We start from the raw sequence: 20198 nt of genomic DNA on the forward strand, positions 1-20198 counted from the left end.
GGCGGCGTTCCCAGCATGGTGGGGCTGTGGCTGATCAGAGGGGGGGTGGGGGTGGGGAAGGTTCCCACACTTTGTTTTTCCGTGAAAAAAATCCCATTTCTAACATTTCTGCTTGGCTACTTAAAAAGCTTTAGAGAGACAGTGAGGGGAAACTATTGTGGTGGAGAGGTGAGTTTTTAAAGCTGTGTAAATAGGTCAAATAACATGTCAAATCAGATCACAATCTATTTAGGACATCAGGAAAATTTGGAGTGTGTGTGTGTGTGTGTGTGTGTGTGTGTGTGTGTGTGTGTGTGTGTGTGAAAAAAAATAAATGCAAAATTTCCAGTTCAAATTTTTCTGAGAAACCCACATCTCTGGTGTGGATGTGCTTCCTTCCCATCAAGGCTATGGCATATAAGCCACCTGAAAGATTTGGGTGCTTTAAGAAAGGAACAGAAGATTAAAGCTGCAATCCCTAGAGTAGCTTTAAAAACCTGTGTCCTAAAGGCCCCTTTGCAAAGCTGTGTGGTGTCCCCCCCTCCCCCATGGCTTGGGGGTGATGGGAGGTGTAGTCCAGCAGCTGCTGGCGGGCCAGAGTTGTGCGGAGCCAGAAGATGGAGCAGGGCCTGGCTGGCGGGCTCTGTGTGCTGCCGCACGACGCAAGGACTGTGCTCCAGCTCCCTGGTGGGGAGGGCTGCTGTTGTGCGGATCCGTCCTCCTCCAGCCTTGTGGCCACCTGATGGCACAGCAGGAAATGACCTGACTAGCAAGCCAAAGGTTGCCAGTTCGAATCCCCCCTGGTCTGTTTCCCAGACTATGGGAAACACCCGTACCGGGCAGCAGTGATCTAGGAAGATGCTGAAAGACATCATGGCCACGGTCAACCCCTCCTGGAGTCTGCCGGAGACAACCAGAGGGCTCTTCTGTGGGCTCCAGGAGTTGAGATCGACTCGAGGGCACACTTTACCTTTCTCTCCAGCCCTGGTGCGGCTATGCTTGCTGTCTCTCAGTGAGAGCATTTCCAGGACCTCCCCTCTCCAAGGCCGGCCTGTAGCTGTTTGCAAGCAAAGGCAAACAAGAGGACATGTTGACCGCTGCTGCTGCTGCAGCTGCTGAGGAGCGAAAGTGACTCATCTGGTGATTCCAAGAAGGGCTGGCATATGCCAACTCCTGAATGCCTGTTGAATCTCTCTGGGTTCAAAGCACAAGAGCTCCGGGCTCTTCCTGGCATAAGACGCTCTGCAATCCAGAGGTGGGCTGAGGGAGGAACTCCTCCTATACAGATCTCTGTGGGTCAGTGAAGAAGGTGACTGCGAACAGGGGAGGGAGTTGTTGTAGTCAACAACATCTGGGAATCCCTGTTAGAGGGAACAGTGTGAGGGGCATGTCATGAAGAACAGAAGGACATTAAAATGTTGCGTAGCCAGTTCAGTGTGAGGGCAGTGCTTCCTGCCCTCACTCTGAATGGGTGAGCTCCTTAACCCCTTAACCCCTGTTCAAAGCCACCTCACATGCTGTAAGGGGGAGTGTTTTTCATGGATTGCAAAAGGGTTAATGAAAAATACCTCCCTTTTGGCTTCGTCCTAGCCCAGTCTCTCAATGGGAAGGTTTCAAGGTGGGTTGGCTCTTTGCTTTTTGACTCTGGGAGAGCAACAGGGGGGTCTGGGCTCCTGCTGCTAGAGACTGTGCCGCTCCGTGGGATTTCGCTTTCGACTTGGAGGTCCTCCCAATGATGGTGAAAAGATCATCCCATGTTATACATGGCTTAGTGTAACCCAGATGCAATATTAACCATGACGCTACACCATTGCCTTTATTTAACTACGGAGTTGGGATTGCACATGTTTCCCACGCAGATCCCTTTGTGAAAATCCAGCTTGTCCATGGGCTGAAACTGGCCAAAACGAAGAAGACCTCCTGCATGAAGGGCACCATTGACCCCTTCTATAGCGAGTCCTTCAGCTTCAAGGTCCCGCAGGAAGAGCTTGAAAACGCCAGCTTGGTGTTCACAGGTACGTCCGCCAATTGGTTCTGAGCGTGTGGAGCAGGAAGGCTGCCACACATTGAAAGAAGTGGATTGCATGGATTAGGCAGCCCAGACCTCTCTGTGCGTCTCTATTTGGAAGTTAAGTCCCGCTGGTTTCCAGGGGAGTTCTTCCCAAGGAAGTGTCCATCGGACTGCTGCCTTACTCGAGAATCACCGTGGTGGCTGAGTGGTCTAAGATGCAGGATAGGCAACACACAGTGGTTGGGTTTTCTTGCTCTTTCTCTCCTCGTTCCCTTCCTTGTACCATTTCAGTGCTCCAGTTTAAAAACCATTGAGAGTGGGGAAGTAATGATGCTGCAGGGTTCATTTCTTCCATGGGAGGAACAGATGTTATGGTTGAGACAAGCAGCTGAAATTGAAGCCATTAGCCTGTTTCCAAACATCTCATAGCCAAAGTGAAGCTCATCAGCCATTTAAATCTCACCCACCATGTAGAGAAATGTTCCTCTGCAGGGAAGGCTATAATTAATTGGAAGGCTGCATTCACCATCTCTGAATGCACCCTGTCAGGTGTAGAAGAATTAAATGGTTCCTGTCATCTGCGGAATGGCCTTTTCCTGCAGAAGATGCACCCCCCAGCTGCGTCCCCTCTCACCTTCAACATACAATATACCAGCTGTCTGTGATCAGGAACATGAGAATACGATGATTCATCATAGCACAAATGATGCGATCTAGCCCAAGCCTGCTAGGGGTTGCTTTGACTGCATTTAATTTTTTTTTTTTTTTTGCATAGATCTGTGTTTTTATTTGAGGCCGTGGACAGGTAGAACGGGCTGGGTGACCTACTGGCAAATCCAGTCCTGGCTCTAGCCATCTTCCCTGTGCAGAGATCTCGGCCGTGCCTTCCTCTCTTCTCTTCTCTTCTCTTCTCTTCTCTTCTCTTCCTCCCCACCTGACTTCTCTTTTAAAAAATTTTAAAACTTCAAAATACAATACAATCATAACAAAGAGTAGGGGAGGACATCATCATTAAATCTGGAGTTCCAAAAGGTAATTTTAAAAATCCACCACTATATAAATTTCTCTGCTTTTTCATTCTAATCTGCTGAAATAAGTTAATTTTGTAAGTAACGTGATGTTCCAAATACATTTATACCAGTCTATTAATAAGGATGGGAATTCCCAGTAAGATGAAATGCAAAGTCTTACAGCTGATAACAAACAAAATACTGACCCTAAATCATCCTTTAGAATTACCCCTTTGACATAACCAAACAGGACTGGTTTAGGGTCATATGTTAAAACATCTGTCTGTCTGTCTGTCGGTCTGTCTGTCTGTCTGTCTGTCTATCTATCATCTTTCTATATTGCCTGATATGCACACCTTTAGGGGGTGTACAAAATTTAAAACACAATATAAAACAGAGTAAAAGCGGTTAAAATTTCACAAAATAAAGTAACGATCTCATAAAATAAAAACAAATTAAACAGTTTAAAATTAATTCCAGTTAAAAGCCTGAGCAAACAGGTGCGTCTCGAGGGTCTTCCTAAAAGCAAACCGAGAAGAAGAAGATGCTCCAGCAGGGAGCCTATTCCAGAGCCCCAACTGGGGCAGCCACAGAGAAGGCCCAGTCCCGGATTGCCACCAAACAAGCTGGTGGCAACCATAACCAGACCTCTCCAGAAGGTCTTGATAGGCAACGGGGTTCATGGCAGGGTTCATGAGATGTCCCAGTACCTCCTTTAGAATAGCCAAACTTTCAGCCAGAACTGCACTACCAAAGAACCAGTCCCAAACAGACAGTAACTGCCAGCTTGAGGGCTGTGACATCTCCAGCAGTTATCTTGACAAGACTTATAAATATATGGCAGCCACCCAGGGGTGAGGTATCACTGGTTCTGTAGTGTCAGGATACTTTATTGAAGGGTAACATTACCTAGTCCCACCTGACTTCTTATGTATTTGCCACCTACCAGAAGGTGCACCAGGACCTCAGTGAAGGATCAGCATGATCAAGAAACACACACATCAATGAACCATTTCTGAAAGAACTGGAATTGTTGTGATCCTTATGGACGCAAAATTGGGACACCTGTGAATGAGTGGGAGGTACTGGCAGATACAAGGTGGTCCACAGATATGTCAGTGTTAAAAAAAAGAATCTGAAAGGGGGAAAAACCCAAGGGGGCCAAAAAAAGCCCCAGTACTATCCCATCTAAGTTCATGGGATGGAATGTCCATGGGCTCAGAGTGCAGTTAACAGAGAGGCAGGTGGGGAGAGGCTCAGAGCTAAGGGAACTCAGTGCTGAGTTGTGGGGAAAGGGAAGTACTAGCATGTTAAAAATCTTATGGAGAAATTAAGGCTCTACATACGATCTGGGTGTAGAGCAAGCACAGGGTCTGCGAGGAGCACGGGTTTGACCTGCTCTCCCTGCAGACGGATCAGGCAGCATCCCCATATGCCTTCCTGTGGGAGGGAGAGTCCCTAGAAGATGGGCAAGGCCCAGCACGATGCCATTTGGTTGGCCGAAGAGGCCATCACAGACGCAGACAGGTGTGCAGAGGTCACACCTTTGGCCTTTGCAGAGGTCCAGTATGCTTAGGCTAACCCCGTTGTTCTCACTCAAGCTGGGTGAACAGACTTCTGCTGCAGCTAAATATGAAAACATGGCAAGCTTGCTAGTTTTCTTATTTCTTCCCAGAATGGGTGCATCTCCTGTGGGCTGCATTTTTATGAGCTCCATGCAGAGAAGGGCAACATTAAATTGTTCTGTTGATCCGCGCTCTGCGTAGCTGTGGAGTTGCAGATTGAGGGCGTGTGCCTTAGATCCACACCGGCAAATGGTTAATTATTTAAAAGCTTTTAAAATATGTAATAGGGAAACATTCTGCAGTAAAGGGAGCCTTTGAAAACATACGTTGGGCAGTCCATGTGCAGGTAGATTTCAGTAGGATTCGGCTGAAGTGGGGGAGATGTGCACATTTCTTTTTTTATAAGCAAGCATGAGATTTTTAAAAAACTTATTAGCATTGATATTGTGCCTCTGAATGTTCAAAGCACTTGCTGTGCGTCATGACAGAAGTCTTTATTACACCCCCGGAGGGGAAGTTGCTGTTACAATCCTCGTATCACAGAAGGGGGGTGCTGAACCCAACCCGCGATAATGACCCTCACCCAAGGCCAGCTAGGTTCAAGATTGGCCAGGGGCTTTCTGGATCAGAGGTCTTTCTTCTTAACAAGTGGACGCCCTTCTGTCGCAAGCCTTCAGCCCAGGACCCCACAGAGATTTTGCGAATGAGAGAGAGTGTGTGTGTGTGTGTGTGTGTGTGTGTGCGTGCGCACACACACACATTTAGGTGTTACAGTTATGCGACAGGCTTCTCCATTACAGCCAGACTAATTACTCATGAGTACTTCCATTGAAGGAGCCACCTAATGGCACAGTGGGGAAGTAACTTGCCTAGGGAGCAAGAGGTTGCCAGTTCGAATCCAAACTATGGGAAACACCTATATTGGGCAGCAGCGATCTAGGAAGATGCTGAAAGGCCTCATCATCTCCTACTGCGCGGGAGGAGGCCATGGTCAACCCCTCCTGTATTCTACCAAAAGAAAACCCCAGGGCTCTGTGGGCGCCAGGAGTCAACACCGACTCGACGGCACACTTTACTTTTACCTTTACTTCCATTGAAATGAATAGGTCAACTTGTCCCACTAATTTCAACAAGACTGCTTATAAGTAACTTAATGTGGATGTAAGCCAGTAACTGGAGTAGCCCATCTCATAACTTTGTTTGCTTCTCTATGTGTGTGTGTGCATATACATATATACATTTAAATGCGACAGTTAGGGAGACAGGCAACTCCAGTCACTGGCTCAAATACATGCACAATACAGCAACAACTACTACTACTACTACTGCTACTACAATGTACCAAGAAGTTGGGTTGATGACTGTGACGTTAGTTTGGTGTGAGCCAGTGTTCCCTTGGTTTCCTGGCCTTTTGGTCATTGCCTCGGCATCCACTGAGGAGCGTCCCGGCCCAATCCGTCTGCAAGCATATTCTCCAAGTGGATGTTGTGTTTATGCTAATGCAAGTGGCCCCATCAGTGAGAGAACTTCTGGTGGGCCACTGTGGGAAACAGGAGGCTGGACTAGAGGGGCCCCCTTGGGCCTGATCCAGCGGGGCTGTTCTTATGTAAATGCTTGTGCAGAAGAAATCGGCTGGGGTTCCCTGCCTTGCTTCTTGCTTCCTCCGACACCCCGGTTTGCTTCACCCCACCCACAGGGAGCCTTTGTGGTGCATAGCAGGGGGACTGACCATTCCAGCGATGTGGGGACTGAGGCCAGTTAATAGTGATGGGGGGTTATTTTCCAGACGGTTTTAACAAGTACCTCTAGCGATTCATGACTGAAGATGAATGCTTTGTAGCTATCACAGGGCACAGCCTGGGATGTGCCTGATAGTTTTCTATATGTCAAGAGCTCTGATAATGATCACTAGCATGAGTCATTTCTGGCAAGCCATGAGGAAACGAAGAATAGCAGTAACAGAGAGAGGAGCCGGTGCGCTTCTCAAAACCTGTGATTCTGCACTGGCTCTCTCCCCACAGCACCCACCTTTTGCAAGTGGACGGAGCATCCTTGGAGGTGGATATGTCTCCTCTTTTAATCTTGTGGGTCTTGTTATTCTTTGTGCCGAATTGCCTGTCGTCGTGGGGATGTAGAGCAGAGTGGTGAAAGAAAACTGTCCCCTTTGCTTAGCAGGATCTGCCTTGCTTTGCATTTGAAAGGGAGACCGATCTGTGAGGGCTTCTGTAAGATATTCCCCCGAGGGGATGGGGCTGTTGCTCGGTGGCAGCACATCTGCTTGGCATGCAGAAGGTCCCTGGTTCTCTCCCTGGCTGGCAGCGTCTCCAGGTAGGCCTGGGAAGAAAGACTCTTGCCCAAAAACTTGGAGAGCTGTTGCTAGTCAATGTAGATCCTTCTGAGCAGGGGCATATCTATGGTGGGGCGGGCAGGGCACGTGCCCCAGGTGCCTCTTGAAGGGGCGCCAATTTTAAAAAATTAAAAAATGGCTGCCAAAAACAAAATGGCCACCGTGCATGCTCAAATGGCCTCTATTAGGCCCCTGGCCATGCCAGGCCTCACAGAGGCCATTTGAGCATGCACGGCAACCATTTTGTTTTCAGCAGCCATTTTAAAAAATATTATTTTAAAAAATGGCCACCACACATCCTCAAATGGTCCCTGTGAGGCCCCAGAGGCCAGTGGGGGAAGGGAGAACATTTGCAGACCCCCCCCCACGGCCTTTAGAAAGCCCCCCAAAAGGGCTACAGGTTAAAAAATTTAATTTAATATAATATGTCACTGTACACATATTCAGTTTGGCACTATGTACAGAGAATCAGGGCTTGTGGATACTGAGCTGAAGCTTATGAGCTAGGATTGTATTCATTTGCTCTTACTTTGCTTCTTGTGATAAGTGAGTTAAATGTGGTGTATTGCTAATATGGCTATTAATGGTGAGTTTGTCTTTGAATCAGTGTGAAATCCTTAGTATTAAGGCCCACTGGGAGTTTCTTGCTCTCTTTCTCTCATTTTAACTGTCTTTCTGAAATACTTGAATATATTCCAAGCAGTGACACAGTTTACTCTGCATATCCTTTAGAGTATCTGGGAAAAGTCAAATTCTCCATTTATTTTTAAAACTTATATAATAGTGATGCTACAATGCACAGTAGAGAATTAGACAGGCACTTCTGTTTAGTTTTCCAAGTACACCTCCCCATAGTATTTGGGTATTTCATGAGCCCCAGCATACTGAAATTTGTAGTTTTCCAGCATTTTTTGGTCTGGCTACGTCCACTGCTAAATAGTTTTTGAAATATTAAAAGATTAACGAGCTCTCCATTTTCGGTTGTAGGAGGGCAAAGCGCAAGGGGGGAGGAGGAGGGAGGAGAGGCGGAGTGGAAGCCAGGCAGGACGAGGGGAAGCCGCTGGGGAGCAAAGCCTCCCTCTGCTGCCACCCAGCTCTCCTCTCCAGCATTGGACCAAGGCGGGAGGAGGGGAAGCCGATGATCTGCCCAGTGGTGTGAATGGCAGATTTTGCATGGGCGCCTGTCAATGGGCCGTCACATGTTTCTTCTGTAGCAGTGACTTGAGAAGGAAATGCTCTCTGAAAGTCTGTTGCGTTCTTGACAGAGGAACAGAGGAAGCTGCCTTATGCTGAGTCAGACCCTTGGTCCGTCTAGCTCAGGATTGTCCACACTGACTGGCAGCGGCTTCTCCCAGGTTTCAGGCAGGAGTCTCTCCCAGCCCCATTTGGAGATGCTGCCGGGGAGGGAACCTGGGGCCTTCTGCTTACAAACAGAAGGAGAGCTGGCCTTGTGGTAGCAAGCACGAATGGTTCCCTTTGCCAAGCAGGGTCCACCCTGGTTTGCATTTGAATGGGAGACTCCATGTGTGAGCACTGTCAGAGATTCCCCTTCTCAGGAGATGGAGCTGCTCTGGGAAGAGCATCTAGGTTCCAGGTTCCCTCCCTGGCAGCAGCATCTCCAAGACAAGGCTCCTGCCTGCAACCTCGGAGAAGCCGCTGCCAGTCTGTGTAGATAATACTGAGCTAGATGGACCAAGGGCCTGACTGGGTAGAAGGTAGACAGCTCCCTGTCTTCCTAGAGGCTCTGCTCCTGTGCTCCTGCCCCATCTCCTGCCTCCCGGCACCCTTCAGCCTTGGCTGGTGCTGGATTCTGATTACTGTGGGATTGATCTCTGAGCAATTCTGGGCTCTTCCCTCTGCCTGGATCCTGGCATGGTTTCTGCAGCTGCCCTGTCAGCCATGGCAACAGCAGGAAGAAGGCGGTGCTGGGCTGTGCCTGCTGTCTGCGGCCTGGCAGCCCCCCCGCCCCCCCCCGCCCCGATGATTCCAGCCCTCCCCCCCCTCCCTCCCTCCCTTTGTGTTCTTCCCTCCAGTGTACGGCCACAACGTGAAAAGCAGCAACGACTTCATTGGGAGGATCGTGATTGGCCAGTACTGCACCGGCTCTCCGGAGTCCAAGCACTGGCGCCGGATGCTCAGCTCCCACCGCACCGCCGTGGAGCAGTGGCACAGCCTCCGCTCCCGGGCAGAATGCGACCGCGTCTCACCAGCGTCTCTGGAGGTGACGTGAGGAGGTGGACCCCAGCACGGCTAGCCGGCTGCTGAGCTGAGACACGCTGCGGGAAGCCATCCACCCAACACCCATCCGAGTCACCGGGCGAAACCCGACGCAGCTGTTCCGGCCTCTGGTAGCAACTCTTCCGGGCCTCCGCCCCCTCTTCACCCATGCACCACCCCACTGATTGTTTTCTCAAGAGTGCGCCATGTGTGGGGCACCAGAGGCAGCCTGCCCCTTGTGCCCGCCATCATGGCCCCCACCCCAGGGGGCTCAGTCTCGCCATGTAGGGAAGCGGGAACCGTCCGCAAGAGTCTCGTCCCGATGCATCTTCCGATTCTGTTGCCTGCTGTGTTAGAGTCTAGTGCAGGCCACGGACGGGTTAGCGGCGAAAGTGCCACGTGGTTTGGACCCGCTTCCGTGGCCTCTCTTGCGCCTTGTGCGTCCTGTCCAAGAGTCCTCGCGTTGGGAGCTGTACCTGCCTGTGTGTGCTCTTTTGTGACTGTGTGGTGTGGATAGTCGCCAACCTCGGGCAGTCTCTTCTCAGCCACGTGCCGTGGAATCCTGCCTAGATCCCAGCCCTTGTCCTGGTGTGAGCTTCACAAAAGCACGTGTGTGTCTGGAGTTGCGCCTGTGGCTGGGATGGAGCAGAGCAGAGGCCACGCTCTCTCCCTGCTGCTCATTGCCCCCATGTCTCATGGGTACATTTTTAGACAGGTATAAGCGATACATCCTTTTAGGATTTGAATAAGAAGCGTATCATGTATAGATTTTTTATAAAATGGATGATATATACATGACACGTTTTAGAAAACGGACTGGACGTTACCTCGGTGGAGGACCTCGGCTTGCACGGCTATTGCAGCTGAAATCCACACCCTGCTTACTCCTGCGTAGACCTTCTAAAGTCTCTTCCCCTGAGGAAGGAGGCTGTGGACCGGGGTCCTGCTTCAGAGGGCCCACCCCACCCCACCCCAAGATGTGCAAAGTGCTCTGGTCAGAGTGAAGTTCCCCATCCGCTTCCATGGAAGAATCTGCTCCAGCCCCAGCACATCACATCCGTCGCCCCCGGAGGGAGTGAGGCAGCCTTGGGCCAAGTGGAGGAGGAGGAGGAGGAGGAGGAGGAGGAGGAGCAGCTCATGGGAGCCCCCCTGGCGGCCACCGGTAATCCCTACCGGCCATGAGCCTGACCCACACATGTGGGCCATCATTGGTACCATCTCAGGGGACATCTCCTCCTCCTCCTCCTCCTCCTCTCTTCTTCAGGCAGGATAGAAATACTGGATCTCAATCCATTAACTAAATAAGAGGCAGGATCTCAACCCATTAAACAAACAGACAGACAGTTCCTCAAAGTGACTGAGTCAACCTAGCAAGGGTCAAATCCTGTCCGCTCTGCTGAATGCTTTCTGTCCATCCTCCCCCAACTCCCACCGTATTGTCTAAGGATGTATATTTATGGACAATAAAAGATCTGTTTATTTGTGTCCGATGAGACTCCGGTTATGTTTTTTCCAAAATGCCGTTTGCTTTCAGGTTTTACAAAAGTCTCCCCGCCTGCCTTTAGATGCCCTCATGACAGCACAGCGCTGGAGTGGAACAGGCTCAGAGGAGGTGGGCAGGGTCCAAGATGGCCAGGGGTCTGGAAGCCAAATCCTGCGAGGCTCAGGCAGGCGAAGGGGCTGAAGATGGAGAGGAGAAGAGTGGGGCCGGCGGGGGGGGGGATAGAGGGCTGCCCCCACCCCCACAGAGGAGGAGGAGCTGGAGGAGCAGACTTGGGGGGGGGGGTCACTGGGTTGGAATTGCAACAAGGAAGCCGAACGGTTCAGCGGGGGATTCTCCTTGGTGGGACGTTTTTTGAACAGAGGCGGGATGCTCGTCTGTTCGGGATGTGGTAGCTGTTCCCTGCACCAAGTGTGTGTGTGTCCGGGGGGGGGGCGGTGGACAAGAAGACCTGCAGGGCCCCTTCCAGCTCTCTGGTTCTTCAACCCCCCACATTTCCAGGGCAGCCCAACAAGCTGCTGTCTGAGCATCTCTTCAGCTTTCCGGTGCTTGCCATCTCCACACCTGCTGCAGTTCTAAACCAACAACGAACCGTGTGTGTGTGGGTGGGTGGGTGGGTGGGTGGGTGTGGGTGTGGGTGTGTCTCTTTAGGGTGTTCTTTACAACCTTAAGCACATATTGGTGAAGCTGAAGCGAGGTCGTCTTGGGACCAGGCTTCTTCCGGGATTAATCCCGAAGAGCCACTTCACCAATGTGGTGTGGTTCACAACCTTCCCCCCCCCCCCGTCCCCTCTTGATCTCATCGCTGTCCTTCCTGCCCTCCTTTGAAAGCACTGAGCGCGCCAGACGTGGCCCCACGTTCTATCAGCACAACCTCCCTGTGAGGCAGGTTGGCTGGGCGGAGAGAAAGAGAGAGACTTCCCCACCCAGGTCCCTGGGGGGCCTGCTCAGCAGCGATTTCCACCGGGGTCTCCTCCCGCGAGCCAGTCTGCCAGGCGACGGCAGCCCCGGCTCTCCTGCCAATGCTTGTTCTTCTGTTCAGCTCTTTCTCTCCGGAGGGCCTCTGGGGCGGGGTGGTTCTGCTGCTCCTGCAGTCATGGCGGAGGAGGAGCCTTGACCCACCTGCCCTTGGCTGTCACCCTTGCAGGCCTCTTCTCCTAATCTCCGCTGACCTCCTGCACCGAATGCACAAGGAGGTATCAGCTTGGAGACCAATTGCATTCAGAGAGTCCACATTCCTGGGCTCAAAACGAGGGAGGAGAGAGTGACGGAGAATTAACCCTTCTCACTCCTGTAGGGATGGCATCTCTTGGAAAAAATCCCTTGTGCGCTGACCACCTCCCCCGAATAGCTGCTTAGGCTCCAGCGGTCCCAGAGCTCAGTGGGAGAGCCTCTCCTTGCCACGCCCAAAGTCCCCCGTTCACTCCCTGGCAGCATCTTCAGGTAGGGCTGCGGGGACACCCTCCTGCGGGGAACCTGGGAGAAGCTGCTGCCAGTCAGTGGGGACCCTCCTCCGCCAGGTGGACCAAGCCAGGGCCTGACTCCTGTGTTGGGGAGGGATGGGGCTGGAGCTCAGAGGCAGGACTTCTCCACCGGCCTAGCTTGGCATGCTCAAGGCCCCAGGTTCAGTCCCTGGGCGGGCTGGGGGAGAGACCGAGGCCTGCCTGAAGCCTCAGAGAACTGGGAGGAAACCTCGCCTTGGATTCAGGCTAATGCAGGACCTTAAAAAGCAACAACCTGGAACGAGCTCAGAGAGAGGAGCAACCAAGATGGCGAGGTGTCTGGAAGCCCAGTCCTGGGAGGAATGGTGGTTGAAGCAGCTCAGCTGGGGAAGTGTTGGTTTTTGGAAAGCAGAAGAGGAAGAAGAAGGGAAGACAAGCTAGTTGTCTTCAGACCCTGGAAGGGCTGCCATGCAGGAGGAGGTGTCCTCCTCTGTTACATCGGAGGACAGGACTAGAAGCCAATGGGTTGAAAAGCCAAGGAGCCAATTTTAGGCTAGGCAATGGGAGGCATTTCCTAACAGTTTGACAGCGGAACAGCCTGCCTCATGCAGTGGCAGGCTCTCCTTCACTGGAGGTTTCCAAACAGAGGCTGGGCAGCCCGTCTTGTCAGGGGTGCTGGAGCAGATTCCAGCCCTGAGCGGGGTGGGGGGTTGGTTGGTCTAGAGACCTCCAAGGCCCCTTCCAGATCGAGAAGTCTACGGTTCTAAGCAGCAAGACAAGAAGTTTTTTTAATCAGTGAAAGTCGAGACGTTGAACTATATGCTCTAAAACCCAATAAGGACAACTCTCCCCTCCCCTCCCCCCTAGTTTTGAGACTTAAAAGCGTTTCTGCTGCTAGCCAGGAGTCTTCAGTCTGAAGGAAACTCTTCGGTGGTCCAGCCTCAGCCCTTGTCCTGTCTGGGATTTTCCGGGTTGTTGTGCAAAGTGTGTGTGTGTGTGGGGGGGGGGCTCTGTGACTTCAGCCCTTGGCCAGCTTTCCGTGCACATCTTCTTGGAAGTGTGAGCTTGCAGGCGAGGGGGGCAGGCCCGAAAGAAGCGTCTTCACAGCTGCTCTCAGGGGCGGCAGGACAGAGGAGTGGAGAAGCGCTCGGAACAGCCGGCTGCTGCTCCTGGCTCCAGAAGAGGTTTCTTTCCCGTCCGCGATGCTGTTCGGGTGGCATTTCTGTGCTCTCCTCTCCGGGACCTTTCTCGCCACCCAGGCTTTCCCCCATACCAATATTAAAATAAGTCAAGGTGAGTACATATTCCTGAGGAGACAAATCAGAATGGCATGCAAGACGCTGAAGATGTGGTTATTAAGGGGTTATTTCTTATTAATTTAGAGATACGGTTTTATTTATTTATTTAAGAAAAGCAAGAACTGTATGCATTAGTTGGGCTTTTAATCCAGCTGAGGCCAAGATGACTCCTAAATCCCCGGTCCGGAATCTTCTTCAGTAGGGAATGAAACAAAAAGGACTGGTAGTTGGGAGCTCCGCCGCGGGGCTCAAGAGCTGTTGAAGTGATGGGGGCTGCTGGCCCTCGAGGGGCGGACTCCTTCCTCAGCGAGCCCTCGTCCATCTCCTCACGGAGGCCCTCCTGGCTCCTCATCTCAGCTGCTGGCTCTGCTCGGCGGAGAAGCGGGTGCGGTGGTGCCCGCAGGGCAGGGCGGCAGATCTTTGTCCAGCGAACACGTGAAGCGGAAGGCCCCGGAGGGGCAGCGGATCAGGGCCGCGCACAGCTCCTGCTTCTTCAGCGGACTGTTTCCTGCTCCTCTGGCTCTGGAGGAGGGCGCGCTTGCTTCCTTCCTTCCTTCCAGCGGGGCAGAGCAATGTCTGTCTGTCTGTCTCTCTGTCTCCTTCCCCCATTGCTCCTTTGTCTGATCACTTTCCGATCCCAGTCGGCACCCAGGAAGCCCCGAGCGGGGCATGTTGGTCCTCACAGCCACGCTGTGAGGTCGGCTTCGCGGAGAGAGCAGGACTGGCCCAGAGTCACCCGGGGGGTTGAACTCGGGTCTGCTCGGCCCTCGCCCAACAGCGCTCTGACCGCCACGCCAGGCTGGCTGCTCTCCTCTCCCTCGTCCTTTCGCAACATTCTGCCCCCCCCCCCCCCGCACCGGCAGGATTCAGACACGGGGAGGCCAGCTGGGTGGGGAGCCCAGTGCTTGCGCAGGCAGGAGCGCGGGCGGGCGGGGGGGGGCAGACAGGGCGGGGAAGAGCCACGTCGCCCGGCCCTGCCCCCCGAAGTTTCATGGTGCCCCCCCGCCCCGCCCCGCCTGCCCAGACCAGCGCTGGGGCCCAGGTGACACCTCCCATCACATCCCCCGGGAGCTGGAAGCCTCACGGCAGAAGCAGCCGGGGGGGGGGCTTGACAGGCGAGCTGCTCCTGAGGGGCTGGGCCAGCCTCCCTCGGCCTCGGCCTCCCCGCAGGCCCCCTCCTGCCGGGCCCGGGAGCTCATCAAAGCCCGGCGGCCCGCTGGGGTCCCTGGGACAGAAGCAGGGCTTCAGTGGCCCCCCCCCCCGCTCCCCACCACGCAGCCGGCTCTGAGGGAGAGGAGGGCCACTTTCCGCCCTGCAGCCGCCGCCGCCGCCTCTGGGAACAGCGGCCCTACATTTAGCAGCGGGGGGGGGAGACACAGCCGCCCCGCCCGCTTCCACAGCCCCTGGTGCTGGCGGTGCCTCTCTCTCGGCCTCCAGACCGTGCGGAGTCCCTTGGGCGGGGGGGGGAGCCCTCTTCGGACTCCTTTGCTGTGTCCGCAACTACTCTGAGGACTTTGGGCAAGTGGTGCTTTTTAATCAGGCTCTTTAGCAAGAGAAGAAGGGGACTGACGGCAACGGCCAGGAACGCACCCCCGAGAGACCGTCGAGGCCAAGCGGAAGACGGACCAGCCAGCCCGGGGAGACCCTCTCCAGGCGGTCGCTCCGAGTCAAGGCGGCTCTGAATCAATCCACCAATCAGTCAGCTAGTCCCAGTCATTTAGCGAGGAGAGAGCAACTGTCCCTGTTCAGCACATCTTTCCAGTGGCTGTTGCTGGTGAACCCTGGTTGGGGTGTGGGTGTGTGTAGACTGTGAGCTGCTCAGAACAAGGAGCCATTTTTTTCATACTTGTTTGCTTTGTAAACTGCTTTGAGACCTTTTTTGCTGGAAAGTTTAGATACATGTTTTTTAATTCTAGTGGCTGACATGATGAAGAAGAATTGGACACTGTCTAACTTGTCCTTTTAAGTTGTCTAACTCAGCCTTTTAATTTCAGTTGGACTACTTTGAGTAATTTTCTTCACATCATAGCGGTATTACTAGTACCACGACTGCTATATACCACTTTTTGACAAACGCAAACCACTTTGGAAACTTCCCCCAAAGTGGCTTTCATAGAAAAATAAGCAATAAATAAGTTCCTGGTCTCCAAAGGGCTCACAATGTTAAAAGGTAGACACCAGTGTTCCCTCTAACAGGGATTCCCAGATGTTGTTGACTGCAACTCCCATCATCCCCAAGCAAAAGCCACTGCAGCTGGGGATTCTGGGAGTTGTAGTCCACAGCATCTGGGAATCCCCGTTAGAGGAGACACTGGTAGACACCAGCAACAGCCTGGTGCAGGGTTTCTTAACCTTGGGCCCCCAGATGTTGTTGGACTACAACTACCATCACCCCCAGATATGGCCTTTGTGGCTGAGGATGATGGGGGGTGGGGGACGCAAAGGTCTGCTGCAGGAGCTGGAGGAGGCCCGGAGACCCCCCCCCGTCTCCCTCCTGCCAGAAGGTGCCGCTGACAGCCCAGCTTGACCCCGGAGGAGATGCTGCAGCAGACACAGGCCTCCCGTGTGGCGGCAGCTGGCTCTTGCCTTGCCTTGCCCGCAAGCAGGCCTGTCCAGCGGCCCAGAGGAGGCACTCTCCGCCGGCCTCAGGCGTCGCTCCTCTCTCCGCAGCCTTGCCGGAGCCCCCGCTGTCCTACGCCTGCCCTCTCTTCTGGACGGAATACGCAGGCTACTGTTACCGGTACTTCCCCCTCAACAAAACGTGGGCAGAAGCCGACCTGTACTGTGCGGAGTTCTCCGTGGGCCTCCGGTCGGCCAAACTGGCTTCCATCCACAGGTGAGTGGCCATGCCTGCTGGGGCAGCCCCTGAGCGCCCGGGGCTGGAAGTGTGTTGGCCAGGCACTTGGCAGGCCGGCCGAGGTCAGTGGAGGAGAAGCCAGCCCCCGCCTCTGATCCCCTGGGAGTGGGAAGCAAGGCCGGCCGCGGGCAAGGGAGCCTCCCCAGCCCGCCCCCCCCTCTTTAGTCTCTCCCGGGTGGTGTGCTTCATTCCCAGGGCGGGGCGGGGGGTCCAGGCTCCAACATGGCCGAGGAGGTGCACTTGGGGGGGGGCGTCTTTCCGCCTCCCTCGGTCCAAAGCTGGGGCTGACCTCATGGCCCGGCACCCGATCTCCCTCCGACACTCACAGATCCTCAGGAATCGGGGGGGGGGGGCAGCTCCTGCATGATCCCCAGAAGACCCCTCAGGATGGCCGGGTGGGATTTCTGGACTGCCTGCAAGCCAGAGGAGCGGCCGTCACCGGAGGCTGCTGTGCCGGCTGCACCCTGGAGAGAGACGGGGGAGGACTGGTGCGGCGGGGGGGGGCACTGGGGGGCAAAGCCCTTCGCGGCTTTTGCTGCACTCGGGCTGTTTGGCTCGCTGTTGTGGCAGGCAACCCCCCCCCCCCATGTTTATTTATTACATTTATAAACTGCCCCATCCGAAGGCTCAGGGTGCCGTTCAACAACTAGCATTTGCCCTGATTAGCCCAGGTCTCGCGGGGGAGGGGGGGGGGGCTCCCAGCTAACATTGCTTATTGATGGGTCCCGAGTTCCCTCCCTGGCAGTGGCAGCCTCTCCAGGTAGGGCTGGGAGAGACTCCTGCCTGGAACCTGGGAGAGCCGCTGCCAGTCAGTGTAGACAATCCTGAGCTCAATGGATCAGCCGTCTGACTCAGCAGAAGGCGGCTTCTTATGCTCCCGCTAATATATTTTGACAGCTGGGAAGAGAATGTGTTTGTCTATGACCTGGTAAACAGCCGCGTGCCAGGAATCCCCACTGATATCTGGACAGGACTTAATGATCTCCGGCAGGTAAGAAAACCATATCAGATAATTTCTCATTTTGTGAGAAGAGCTGGATGAGGCCCCGGTTTCATCCAGACTAGAATCCCGTTTCCTCCAGGGTTCTGGTGCTTCCGGGAAGGCCACACAGAGCCATTCCCAAACAAATGACTGCGATGGTCAAGCATGGATTGTCCCCTTTGCTAAACAGGATTCACTTGGGTTTGCATTTGGATGGCTGACTGCATGCGAGCCCTCTCTGCTGTCAGACTGAGAAGACGGCAAATGCATGTCCATCTTGGCAAGTGTCAAGTGATGCACATTGGGGCAAAGAACCCCAACTTCACAGATACACTGATGGGATCTGAGCTGTCGGGGACTGACCAGGAGAGGGATCTTGGGCTCGTGGTGGGCAACTCCTTGACTCCATGTGCGGCAGCTGTGGAAAAGGCCAGTTCCATGCTGGGGATCATTAGGAAGGGGATTGAAAACAAAACTGCTCATATTATAAAGCCCTTATACAAGACGATGGTGCGACCACACCTGGAGTACTGCATACAATTCTGGTCACCCCATCTAAAAAGGACGTGGTAGAACTGGAAAGGGGGCAGAGGAGGACAGCCAGGATGACCCAGCACTGGGCTGTTCCATTCCCCTTCGAGGATGGGGTCGTAGCTCAGTGTCAGAGCACCTGCTTGGCATGCAGGGGGACCTGGATCTGCTCAGCTCCTGGCAGCGTCTCCAGGGCGCTTTCCAGATTAGACCCTGCAACGGGGTCACAGTGTATCTCCAACGTGTGCTTCCTGTGTTGTGACACCGCGGTCTCTACACTGACAGCAGGGTGCCGTTCGCATGTCCGATGCCTTGTTTCAGATTTCATCACTGCAATTTATTGCTGTAACATTGTATGACCGGTGTAAAAGGGTTGCTGTATTTTCCAGTTGTTTGTTTTTGCAAGACTGCTCCCCCTGCTGGGTGCTTTGCTATTTACATTTTGAATGAGATTTGCCCAAACCGAAGCATTTCGCTGCTGTTGAGTGGGTAATCTGGAAAGCGCCCAGGTAGGGCTGGGAAAGAGCCCTGCCTGCAACCTTGGGGAGCCGCTACCAGCCTGTGTCGACAATCCTGAGCTAGACGGAGCAAGGGTCAGACTCAGCATAAGGCAGCTTCCTCTCTCCCTCCCTGGTAGGAGAGCAATTTTGAATGGACAGATGGCTCCTCCTATAACTACAATTACTGGGATGGCAGCCAGCCAGACGACGGGATCCACTCTAAGCCGGAGGACGAAGACTGTGTGCAGATCTGGTACAGATACAGCAGTGGTAGGTGTGGTCGCCCTGACTTAGCAGCCGCCCCTCCCTCGGTCGGTTCATTCTTTCTGCAGCACCATCGACCTGCCCTGCGTTGCCCAAAGGCTTCGGCGGCCGTCTTGCTTCATGCATAGACCACCATCATTCCAAAGCAACTGCGGCCGGCCGCTCATAGTTTGAAACAGCAACTCACCTCACCATCGAAGAGACAGGCTAGGACCAGAAAATGGGCAGGAAAACAGGCAAATGAGGTTCCAGCTCTTTCATGCCATCAGGCAACATTTGCCCCCCGGTGTGCTGCTGGGGGCTGCAGGACGGTGGCCTTGCTGTGTGCCACCACGCGGATTGGCTCGGAGTCCTCGTAAAGTCCCGGCTTTGGGAGCTGACTCGTCCCATCATGCACCAGGAAGGATGTGCCCCTCCCTGTGCAGAAGGGAGCAAACCGGCTTCAAAAGCAGAGAGTTTGAATGTCGGCAGCACTGGGCAGGATGCATCCTGCCCAGTGCATTATGGGGGTGAGTCAGCTCCCAAAGCAGGACGTTAGACCCACCTCTGGGACACATTTTCAGAGGGCACAGTGAACACAGGAGGTGGGGTTGGCTAGAATGCTCCGTCTTCGGTGGCACTCATGGAAGAGTTTTCAGTGCGCACAGCATTAGTCTGAATGTCAGCCGAGGCAATCAGGGCGTATCTGGGCTGTCGCACAGCAGACTGCTGGTAGAGATTCACATGATGGAATACGCCTCCAATAACAACAACAACAAACATTCTGGCATCCCAGGTCCTTGGGAAGGAGTTGATGTCTGGATAAAACAAACCACTCAATAACACCTGTTTGACTGTGCAAACAAGTAATAACAATAACAACAACAACAATTAAACAAACAAGCAAACAAACCCTGCATATAGAAAGTTAGTATTTCAGGGAGCCCACAGTAGTAGTAATAAACCAGCTTTGTCAGCTGATAATAGGCTACCACATATTTAATTGTTTGAAGTTAAACTCTGACTTTTCTCTCCCCTCCCCTTTTCTTTTTAATAGCCTTACGGTCATGGAATGATAACAGCTGCAACAGAGAATTCCCGTTTGTGTGTAAAATCCCGTCTCTGGCAGCTGATTAGACGTTTCCCAGAATGACCCAAGTTCTGGACTATGTGTGCGGAGTGAAACTGATGTACAGTCTTTCTCCAAGGTATCATTTTAAGCAACTCCAATAAATGCTGTTATATCTCAACTCACTGAATTCTCCATGTGGCAGGGCCCAGATTGTGTGTCGATTCTGCATAGCCACAGTTTAACTCACCGAGATAGACATCCCAGTGCAATTGAGTCCGGATGAAGCACCAGAAATGCCCACATGTTGATCACCAGAAAGCCACCTTTGAGGGGGCTGGATCGGAATTCAGTACTCTGTGTCTGTGGCCGGGTGGTGGTGGTGGTATATAGTGCATCAGTACAAAATGATCGTGATTAGTGACCAACATGATGATGCTTAGTGGTCTGGAGCAAACTGTGCCTCACGGTCAGGATCTGCCCTGGGGAAACCTTGGAGGAGGAGGAGGAGGAGGATCCTGACTTGTTCTGGGGTGGGGTGGGGGTCCACAGAAACATGCCCCCCTGACAGGAGCCCCTGGGAGAGGACAGAGGACCTGCCAGAGCCCCCGGTGGAGGGCCCGGCCTAGGAAGAGCCCAGCTGGGA

The 20198-nt window shown here is 53.4% G+C and overlaps 2 protein-coding genes across 16 annotated transcripts in view; both read left to right on the forward strand.

Annotated features, from left to right (window-relative positions):
- SYT17 (synaptotagmin 17) overlaps nt 1–10616 on the forward strand; it is a 34375-nt gene extending 23759 nt beyond the window's left edge. For 14 of the 15 annotated variants that reach the window (XM_053276871.1, XM_053276873.1, XM_053276876.1 and 11 more), the window contains exons 7-8: nt 1839–1994; nt 8946–10616. In XM_053276871.1, coding sequence (XP_053132846.1) covers nt 1839–1994; nt 8946–9142 — 353 coding nt within the window. In that variant the 3' untranslated portion in view covers nt 9143–10616. Of the gene's footprint in view, nt 1–1838; nt 1995–2765; nt 3023–8945 lie in introns of all 15 variants that reach the window. The other variant, XR_008312073.1, reaches the window with a different exon arrangement.
- A 2411-nt stretch (nt 10617–13027) lies between these two features.
- CLEC19A (C-type lectin domain containing 19A) lies at nt 13028–19733 on the forward strand. The gene is made up of 5 exons (XM_053276653.1): nt 13028–13365; nt 16041–16206; nt 17125–17218; nt 18378–18510; nt 19541–19733. Exons 1-5 carry the CDS (start codon nt 13275–13277, stop codon nt 19618–19620), a joined length of 564 nt encoding a protein of 187 aa, XP_053132628.1. The 5' UTR covers nt 13028–13274; the 3' UTR covers nt 19621–19733.
- The last annotated feature ends 465 nt before the right edge of the window (nt 19734–20198 follow it).

The sequence above is a fragment of the Hemicordylus capensis genome, chromosome 13, assembly GCF_027244095.1.
Source record: "Hemicordylus capensis ecotype Gifberg chromosome 13, rHemCap1.1.pri, whole genome shotgun sequence".
In the NCBI taxonomy this organism is placed as follows: Eukaryota; Metazoa; Chordata; class Lepidosauria; order Squamata; family Cordylidae; genus Hemicordylus; species Hemicordylus capensis.

What these genes read in the sequence shown, in the direction of transcription:
- CLEC19A (XM_053276653.1), top strand. Translation starts at nt 13,275, where the DNA reads ATGCTGTTCGGGTGGCATTTCTGTGCTCTCCTCTCCGGGACCTTTCTC. An exon ending in GACTTAATGATCTCCGGCAG is followed by an intron (nt 17,219 to 18,377) that starts GTAAGAAAACCA and finishes CCTCCCTGGTAG; the next exon opens with GAGAGCAATTTTGAATGGAC. An exon ending in CTGGTACAGATACAGCAGTG is followed by an intron (nt 18,511 to 19,540) that starts GTAGGTGTGGTC and finishes TCTTTTTAATAG; the next exon opens with CCTTACGGTCATGGAATGAT.